At 33.8% G+C, this 10492-nt stretch overlaps 1 protein-coding gene and 1 long non-coding RNA gene across 2 annotated transcripts; both read left to right on the top strand.

Annotated features, from left to right (window-relative positions):
* Positions 1 to 1600: 1600 nt before the first annotated feature.
* Positions 1601 to 1825, top strand: LOC115718821 (uncharacterized). The gene is made up of 2 exons (XR_004012051.2): positions 1601 to 1657; positions 1733 to 1825. It is a non-coding gene; the product is annotated as an uncharacterized LOC115718821 (long non-coding RNA).
* Positions 1826 to 2669: 844 nt separating this feature from the next.
* Positions 2670 to 4388, top strand: LOC133033875 (uncharacterized). The gene is made up of 6 exons (XM_061108934.1): positions 2670 to 2933; positions 3014 to 3333; positions 3590 to 3763; positions 3840 to 3941; positions 4036 to 4207; positions 4293 to 4388. The coding sequence occupies exons 1-6, from the start codon at positions 2670 to 2672 to the stop codon at positions 4386 to 4388; spliced, it is 1128 nt and encodes a 375-aa protein (XP_060964917.1).
* The last annotated feature ends 6104 nt before the right edge of the window (positions 4389 to 10492 follow it).

Consider the following 10492-nt stretch of genomic DNA (forward strand, 5'->3'; position numbering starts at 1 on the left):
TCACTGATATGACAATCTACAACAGAGTTTACTTACATTTGGAGAAATGTTATGTTCTTTCCAGAACATAGGTTAAAGTAAAGCTCAGGTTGGATGCATGGAGTATGCATTGGAATGGACCGATATTGAACTTTGAAGTAGATTTTGAAACTTACCGTAAACATCTATTCAATTGAATATCATAAGTTGATCCTAGATCACATGATCTAAATCCTGATATGGTTAGGCTTAATTTCAAGAGTGTTATTCGTGTTCTTTGATTTGTTAGTTAAGCCTAAATCTTTAGTCTGGGCAATACATACATTTTGGGAACACGGTAGTGCGATTGAGTGGGAGCGCTAACATAAATATGGAATTTATACCTTCTATCTGGCGAATAGTAAGCAAAGGGTGATTTCCTTCGAGCTTAACCAAACGAGATAAATGATTGAGTACTCATTTCACTTAGTTGAAATATCATTTATACAGGGTTAAGTGTTTTAAGGATAAAATACATTGTAGGGTGTTACAGTATTTAAGTCCCTTTACAGTGTAAATCATCCATATAGAAGATCATTGATCACATTAGGATTATAACAATGGATAACTAATAATGTGTCTATATGGTGGAACATATAGAGCATTCTATATACTAAGAGTGCAATTGTGAGTTCTATGTGTGGATTCAACGAAGAATTAATAAGTCAGTGAATTTAAGTGGTAAATTCTAGATCTGCTTATTGGAAGCTCGGATATATAGACCCATGGTCCCCTCACTAGTTGAGATGATATTACTTGTAAGACTCATTTAATTGATTTTAATTAATCAATTAAAAATTCTCAAGATGGACTTGTCTATTTGAGAGTTTATCACTTATTAAGGGCAAAACAGTAAATAGAGATTTTGAAGGGCATATTTATTAATTAGGAAACTTTAATTAGTTTCATTATTAATAAAATAAATGATAATATATTATTTGATAATTAATTTTAATTATTAAATAATTAGATTTGTCATTAATGTGATTGAACAATGGAATTGGCAGTTTTTCACAAAACAGGAAACTATCAGTGTAGGAAAAGGAAAGTTGGAAAAGTGGCAAGCCTTGTTTCCACAATGCCTAGGCCGGCCACTTAGCTTCCTTTTCCCTTTGATTTTTTCAATTCCAAATGTCAATCATAGCCCTTGGTGGTCTTCTATAAATAGAAGGCAAAGGCTTCAGAGTTACACACAACTGAAAAAGCTTTTCACAGCATTATTCTGAAAGAATTTTCTGCCACCCTCTTTCTCTCTTCCTTCAATGTTTCGAAATGTATAAGTGCTAGAGTAGTGCCCACACACATCAAGTAATACCTCAATCATAGTGAGGAAGGCTGTGTAGAATTCAAAAACAACAAAGAAGGACTATCGGGCTCAGATCTTGATTATACTCTGCTACAGAAAGGAATCAAGGGTTAGAGATCTGAGTGGGAGGAGACATATATTCCGCTGCAATCACTGTAAGATTTCTGATACTCTTATGTGTTTAATTTCATATCGTTTTAGAAGTTCATATTTAGGTTGTTAAATCAACATACTTGTGAGTAGATCTAAGTTCTTGGTAAAATAACTTCCAACAAACTTAACAATAAAGACTGGAATGAATTTGTTCTAACTCGTCTTACCCCTGAATTTCTGGTACAATTCCACTTAGTAATCTTTGTTGATAGTTTATTTTATGAAATTGTTTCTAATTTTGATTATATTGTGTAGGCTTTGAGTGAAGCGCAAGTCGCCAGAGCCAGGATGAATCTATCTCATCATCGTTCATCTCGTAGAGGCATGCCCAACGTCGAACAAGATTTGGTAAGTAGCTTGTATCACTTCTTTTACAATGTTAAATTTTAATCACGCCAATAGAATTTAATCTAGTTTCTATATATAGAAAAAAGAATTCGGTGTTGACAATGTTGAGAGATACCAACTCTGGATGAGAGCACGGACAAAGAACAATATTTTGATCGCAGAATATGACAAGGAAATTGAGCAGAAAATAGTAAGTATGTCAATTATGGTAAGAAAAAACAATAACATTTATTTTTGTTACTAACTTTGTCATTGGTTTGTTTCATAGAATGAATTAAAAGAGAAAGTTATTACTGGTGAAATCGAAGCTAAGGGTCGGAATGATATCTTAACGCAAGCTTTAGGCACACCTGAGCACCCAGGTCGTGTTAGAGCTGCTGGGTATGGTGTTTCTTTAATTGAGTCATATTACTTCTTTTTTTTTATATATATATATTTTAGAGTCTAACTAAGTTGGTACATTATGTTGCAGGTCATTTGCCAAGATTTCTACCGTGTTTGGTAGAACTCAAAGAAAGAAAAGAGTTGAGGTCAATGTCGATAGTGAACATGTCGCTGAAATCAAAAGATTAAAAGCTGAAATTGAAAGGCTAAAAGCACAAAAAAAAATGCACAAACAGAAGAGCTTCAAGCCTTAGACAATGAATATAGAAATGAACAGCGACATGAAGACCAAGAACCGACCGACATCTATGAAGAACAAGAACAACCCTTGGCAAATGAAGACCAAGAACCGACCGACATCTATGAAGAACAAGAACAACCCTTGGAAAATGAATACCAGGAACCGAGTGGCAACTATGAACACCAAGAACCGAGTGGCAACTATGAACACCAAGAACCAATGGACTATGAGGATGTAAGTCAATGTGTAAAATTATATTCGGATAACATTGACAATGTTGTGGCTGAGGGTGTCATAATTGAGGCGGTTGGTTACTTTTCATATCATGGTGACATAATTACAAATGATTATGCACGGGTTCAAATCACACAAGTTATTCAAGGGGAAGCTGAAATCCCATATCCAAGAGGTGCAATACGCTATGTTTGTGATGCATGTAACAAATTGGTTCCTTGGCCTAGGGAATTGATTTTGACTGAAGAGGTATGGAATAATTTACTTGTATTTATATTAATGTTAAATTATATATGAATTGTATTACAATTTTACTTGTAATTATGTAGGGTTCTCTAATTAAGAAGCTTCATAGTTCAAACAACTCGAAAGGGAAAGAGAAATGTAAAGGAAAAGAGAAGATAGTGGAACATCTTGATTCCACTAAATCTTATGAGAAATTCATTGCAGGGGTACTTGACAAGACTCATATTTCTCTTCAGGCCATGTTCTTGGAATATATGAGAGTAAAAGGTAAAAATGAGTTTGTGAGGATTCCTGTTAACCCATCCTTATTCTACCGAGTTCACATCTACATAACTTCCGAAGATGTCATACAAGTGGCCACCCAAGATGAACTTACGGGTTCAGCTATGTTATTTGGACTAAGGTATTTCATTAACTTTGATTAATATATCATATAGTCATATATTATGTTAGTGGAGTTTGAATATCTTAGATATTCATCCGTAGGGAAGTAGGTTCTGGGTTTGATTTGATTAACTGTGTGGAGATATAAGGAAAAACTCTACCCATTTGTTGTATTGCTATGCACTTAAAAAAATTTCGGGAATGTTATGGAAATAAGGGAAACTCTGCCCATTTTTTTTTAGGACTCTATTTGATTTTTTTTCTTTTTTAAACAGATGCATTTGGGAAAATTTAAATCAAAGACAAAAAGAGTTATACAAGTTTTATGATATCGAGCTTCTTAGTTATAACAATGAGCAGGACAAGGTGATAGCCATCAATCAATTATCAATTTGGTTAAACACTATGACTCATGTAGGACAATATTATTTTATACCATGGAACATAGGGTAAGAATCACACATCTCTTTCACTTTCCCTATCATATTTATTTTTATATTAATATAACATTGTTACTTTTTTCAGCAAGCATTGGATGTTGATTATAGCAATGACATCGGGAAGAGTTGTATTCTTAAACCCGCTTAAATCTAAAATCCCGTCAGACATTGCTCAGATGATAAAGGCGTAAGTTTAGAACTTTAAGTTATTCATTCTAATATAATCATCAATTAATAAATTCTAAATGCTTAAATTATAATTTTTTTAATGTCTTTAACAGTGCATATGCAAATATTAGTTCAAATGCTATTGTATTTGGCAAAAATGGACCGGAGATATGGACCTTTGCTTGTCCAAAGCAACCATACAATTACGAATGTGGTTACTATGTACTAACTTACATTCGTGATATGCTTCAACATTCAAATCCCATTGAAGCCATAAAAGCAAAAGTAAGTATATACTCATTTTTACTATAAATACAAACATATAAAAGTATTATCTTCTTAATTAGTTTTATTTTTTTAAAATTGACAGTTTGGCGGCCTATCCCAATATTCTGAGGACGATCATCTCTTACCGCTTCGACAACAGTGGTTAAGTCAATTGCTTCCCTTGATATATAAAAATTAACTATTAGTCTTTTATTGTATTTTTTTAGACAATGTGTAGTATTTAATTTAGAGATTTATGCATAATATGTAAAGTATTATTTAGAATTGAACTTACAAATTATTATTGTTGTTATTAAAAATGATATTAATCATTTATTTTAAATTAAGTTTTTTTTATACATACTCTATATAATTATAAAAATAAAAATTATATTTATTAATATTGAAAAAAATAAATAAATGAAATGTAATAAATTTAAAAGAAAAAATAAAAAACCTATACATTTCAAATTAAAGGTCACTTTTAAATTTTATAAAAAAAAAAAAAATAAGTGGGATAAAATGCACCTTTTTATCCCAGTTTTTTCATAAAAAGTGGGATAAAAGGGTACATTTTATCCCATTTTTTTCATCAAAAGTGGGATCAAAAGTACCCTTTTATCCCACTTTTCTCTAAAATCCGGGATAAAAGGGGTACTTTTTATCCCTGTTTTTTCTAAAAAACCGGGATAAAAAGTACCCATTTTATCCCGGTTTTTTAAATACCTTTTATCCCACTGGCATACATCCCGGTTTTCATATTAGCGAAAACCGGGATAAAAAGCCTTAAAAACCGAGATAAAAGGCCTTTCCTTGTAGTAGTGGAGTAGCAGAAACCGTGTGATCCAAATCTCCTCTATCAGAATTCTGAGAAAATTCCCAAAATCTCCTACGAACAGAGTCCAACAATTCCTTAACATTTATATCCTTTTCATCAGAGTTGTGCCATAAAACATTTCACTTACACCAAATTGTATTTATAATAACCGCCATGCAGAGAAGAAATCTGGATCTTTGTACACAGTCAAGATTCGATCCCATCTCGAGTACAAACGTCTTTAAGGATTCTATACGGATTACATTGGTACAGAGAGGAACAGGGGAGCCGAACCATAAACCAGAAGCTAGAGGGCACTTCACAAACAAATGCATAGTATTCTCATCATAGTTCGAGCAAAAACAACAGTTGTTAAAAGGAAGTCCCGCCTTACCTCCCAACGGAAGAGCACCTGACAAAGCTCTCCAAAGAGTCATTCTCATTCTCGGGTGAAGCTCTCCATTCCAAATCCACTTCCACACAGGATCAATAAAACGCCCTCCCTGATGCAGCAGATAGGCTTCTTTAACTGAGAAATTCCCATTGTTAGCTTGCTTCCAAATAAGGAGGTCCTCATTAAGGTCAGTAGCAATTTGGATAGTACTGATCTTAATTCCCAATTCATCTCCAAAGAGAAAACATAGATGTTCAGAATTCCAATGTCTTGTTCTTCGAAATAGAAGGTCCGCCACAGACCGAAGGCCCGGGGCTTTCTCTCGAATTGACTCCATCAGATCACGAAATTCAAAGTATGTCAACCATGGAATCCAAGGTTGGAACCAGATATCGATCTACTCCCCCGATGCAATGATAGTACAGGAACCCGAAAGAATGATCTGTCTCGCATTGAGGATGCCTTTCCACACAAAGGAATCTAGGGTTGATGAACACGGGTTATATATAATCGTGATCAATATCAAATAATAGTTTGCTTTTGAATTACAAAATGCATGATTGCATGGACTATATACCTTGACCGCCTTGTAAAGATTTTGTTCCTCGTCGCATAACTTTTTAAGTGTAACACAATGAGCTCCAAGCCTGCATTGTTCACTAAAATCAACAGAATCTTTGGTAAGTGACCTTGATGATCGACTCCATGACAATCCACTAAAAACCTTTGCAGGATTGGTACCTTTCCCTGTAAAGAACCAGTAGTTAGTAATGCAAACAAAAGAAAGTTAATCTATATTGTTGCTTCAGCATATAAAGAAATTTGAATATACAAGAATGATAAAGAAGCCAATTTTGAAAGCAATAGCTATCTAGAAAATACAGATGTAGGCTATAACAAAAACAAAGCATATAGTTCTTTTAAGTACAACATGGTAGAAATAATTCTACCAATCAATTGTGAAAAAAAAAACAAGTATTTATATTTATAGGAGGTATTGGGAGTTTTCTCAGGACGTTGATGGTGTTGTTACGGGTCCTGTTGTGGCGGCCGCGCCTCCTTTGCAGGAGATGGTCATCCCAAGGGAAACTTGCATTATCAATTTGTTAATGCTTCTTTTAAGGAAGGTAGGGTTGGTGTTGCCTTATTGGCGTGGAATCGTGATACTATGGAGTGGTTCATTAAGGCTAAGGCCACTACTAGAAAATTGGGTTTTAGTGACACACATTAAGTAACTTTAAAAGTGTATAGTGGCACTTCAACGCGCGTCACTAATGAGGCTGGCTGGAAAGGGAGTTTTTAGTGACACTCCATACGTGTCACTGAAACCTTTTCCATTCATTTTCTGCGCGTCATTATAGGCGTATAGTGTCAGGTTTTGTCAGACTGAAAAGGTAACAGCGACACACATGAAGTGTCACTATATCCTATTTTTTTTTCTTTTTTATTAATATTTCTAGAGGTATAGTATCACACCAAAAGTGCCACTATATTACATATTATTTTAAAAAATATATTTAATTCTTTTAATTTAGAATTTATATATTATAAATATTAATTTAATCAATTATATATAAATATAATTAAACATAATAATAATAATAATTTTAATTAAGTACATTACTACAATTAATTTCACCTAAAATAATAAAACTAAAAAATAAAATAACAAAATACAAAATATTTATATTTATTAAAATTATTAACAAAATGTAATACAATTTATAAACACAATTTCAAACTGAAATTACAAATTATATGAGCCTTAATACAAACTCATATAATTTTTTATTAAAAATTACAAAGACACAAATCATATTCAAAGTATCACAGTGTAAACTTATAAAATAATAAACCTAAACAACAAAAAAAAAATCAGATTCACACAACCACCGTCAACCAAATGTCGAAGACCAAGCCGTCAAACATGACACCAAGCCCGTCGAACCCAAGCCCTTAGAACACGAACGTCGATCTTGTACACAATACCACGAACGACATTGAAGGTGAGACCCACGATGACCTTCAAACGTCGTCCAGCTGCATAGATCAGAGACACATGTAGAGAGAGGGAGAGACAAATAATCAGATGGAGAAAAAATGTACCGATTAATCATGGGTGTTTGGGTGGCACAGACGTCGGACTTACGGTGGTAGAGTAGAGGGAGTCGGCTTGGAGCTCGAAGTTTAGACGAACAGTCATCCATGGGTGGAGCTCGACTGGGCCTTTGGTGGTTGTCGTCTTCCCTGGAGGGTTGGAGATGGCTGGTTTTGGAGAGAATGCGATAGAGAGAAGAGATGATGATAAAAGAAAAAAAAATCTGAGAGAGGTCGGCGCTATTGAGAAAGGAGAGAGAGAGAGAGAGAGAGAGAGAGAGAGAGAGAGAGAGAGAGAGAGAGAGAGAGAGAGAGAGAGAGAGAGAGAGAGAGAGAGAGAGAGAGAGAGAGAGAAACAATTATTAGGGTTTTGAAATTATTACCCTTAATAATTTTTCAATAAAAAATATAAAAAGAATAAAATATTGAAAATATCTATATAGAGAAACAATTTCCAACCAATTACCGTGCCTTTTCAATTTTTCAATTTTTTTTTATATTCTTTTTATTAAAAATACCTATAGTGACGTGAAAAGCATGTGGGGATACATTTTCCTAGTCACTCTTGATGTGACTCTATAAGTCAGTATTTCTAGTAAATAAAAAAAATTAAAAAATTATGGGTAATACTTTTCAGTAACACTTAGTGACCCGCAATATGAGAGACTAACACCAAAAATTTAGAGTCTACTTATGCGCGTCACTAAAAATTATTTTTAACTATTTAGTGACGCGCACAAAAGTGAGAGTCACTATATAGTGTCACTAAAAGGTTAAATTGTAGTAGTGGGCTTCTATTGGAATGGATGAGGTGGCTGCTGACGTCTATGCTTGGCTTATTGCGTTTCAATGGGCTAAACGAAACAATTGGGATGATTTTGCCCTGGTAACCGACTCTTCTGTCGTCCTCAAGGCCTTTTCTATTGAGAGATACCCCAATTGGAAATGTATTCCTTGGTCCTCTACTACTATCAAGCTTAAACATAATTTTTCTAATGTGTCTATGCAATCTATTAACCGCACTCATTTAGCTTTTGTCGACTCTTTGGCTAATAGTGCTCGTTGTTCTGAGAGCGACAAACTATCTCCTTTACATACAATTCAGCGTATTAACCCACTGAATAGGTAATCTTTGGTAGAAAATGAGCTGAATTTGTGAATCGGTCCACTATGACCCACACTGAATCAAACATTCCCGTGGTTCTAGGAAAACCAACCACGAAATCTATTGTAATGTCTTCCCACTTCCACTCAGGAAGGGCTAATGGTTGCAATAACCCTCGCGGCCTCTGATGTTTAGCTTTGATTTGCTGGCACGTTAAACACTTGGACCCGTAATCTACCACATCTATTTTCATCCCAAACCACCAAAAGTAGGGTTTAAGATCCTGGTACATCTTGGTGGTTCCGGGATATAGTGAATAAGGTGTGGTGTGGGCTTCATCGAGGATTTCCTTCTTAAGCTCACCAATATTAGGAACACAAACCCGAGCTTTATACACCATTGACAGATATATGTTAGGATTTCATCTTCTTTTGTTAAACTTTAGTTTCATATAATGCTTCACTATGCAGGTAACCACTTCAAAAAACGGCTACTTTTAGTGACAACTTTTTAGTCACACCATAAATTTTTTGTGACTAAATGTGACTTTTAATTAGTCACAACAAAAAATTATTTGTGACTAAAACATACCATTTAGACATAAGTTGTCACTAATTTAGTTTTAGTCAAAACAAGTGTTATGACTAAAAATACTTTTAGTCACAACAACTTATAATATTTGTGACTAATACTTAATTTTAGCCACCGACTTTTTAGTCAGAACGTAAGAATGATAATTTATAATTAGTCACAACTTTTTTACTTTTAGTCACAAATTTTGTTGTGGACTAAAAATAAAATTTTTTGTAATGATTTTTATCAAGAAAATTAAATTTCATGGTATGCTTATTTCTATTAATTTTCTGAAATTTAGTGTGACAATATACTTAATTAAAATAAACAATATATTAAATAATAATGTGTGAGATTTAATTATAGTATTTTTGAACGTGTTATATTATTAAAATATTTTTAAAAGTAAGAATGTTAAAAGTAATGAGGAAGAGAGATTCAAATTAATGCACATGTCTTAACCATCATCTAAATGATATTAATAATAAATTCAATTTAATTTATTAATGCTCATCATGTTTATTTCACAGGTCATATGTGTGTGAAAGAAGAAGTCAATTTGAAAGAAATGATCTTTAATATTCCACATTTTATCCTCACTACTTTTTTATATATTTTAAAATGAATATTTTTAATGTATATTAATTGAACATAATATAGGGTATCTCTTAAATTAATTTATTAAAAGGTTGGTGCTTGTTATCGAGTGAATTTCGCAACACCAAAATGGATTATTTAATTAATATAAAAGAGAATTTTCAGGGAAGTGACAAGTGCGAGTATTCGACCTAGAATGGCGAGTACTCGACTGGGAATGCAAGAACAAACAACAAGGCTGGAAAATATAAATAAGACAAAGAATTATAGTGGTTCAGTCAGATTGTGATCTACTTAGTCCACTGTAGCAAAGGATTCGTAGGTGCCATTTTCATGGTGGATCACCCCTTTATATACAAAGTAGGTGTCCAATCGGTTACACAAGGATCACATTCATTGTTAATCCATTATTTACATATTGAATTGCAATAATTAAACCCAAACAACGTTAACATCAATAAATGCGTAACAGTTACTAAGTTCATCAACGTATGCGTCTTCCGCATCTGCGAGTTGACTGTTCATGTTCCATTTGTTGAGTTCGCAGGGTCATCAGTACGTTTGGAACATCTGCGCCCTTAGGTAATCGCCCCTTGTAGACATCGCATGTTTGAGCTGGTAGAACTTGGACATGCGAATTTATATCGGTTTGTCAGGGCTATTGGGTCGTTGGGACCAAATGGCATCATAGAGAGTCGGTCTCTATGCTTTCGCGGAAAT

The sequence above is a fragment of the Cannabis sativa genome, chromosome 2 (genome assembly GCF_029168945.1).
Source record: "Cannabis sativa cultivar Pink pepper isolate KNU-18-1 chromosome 2, ASM2916894v1, whole genome shotgun sequence".
Classification (NCBI taxonomy): Eukaryota; Viridiplantae; Streptophyta; class Magnoliopsida; order Rosales; family Cannabaceae; genus Cannabis; species Cannabis sativa.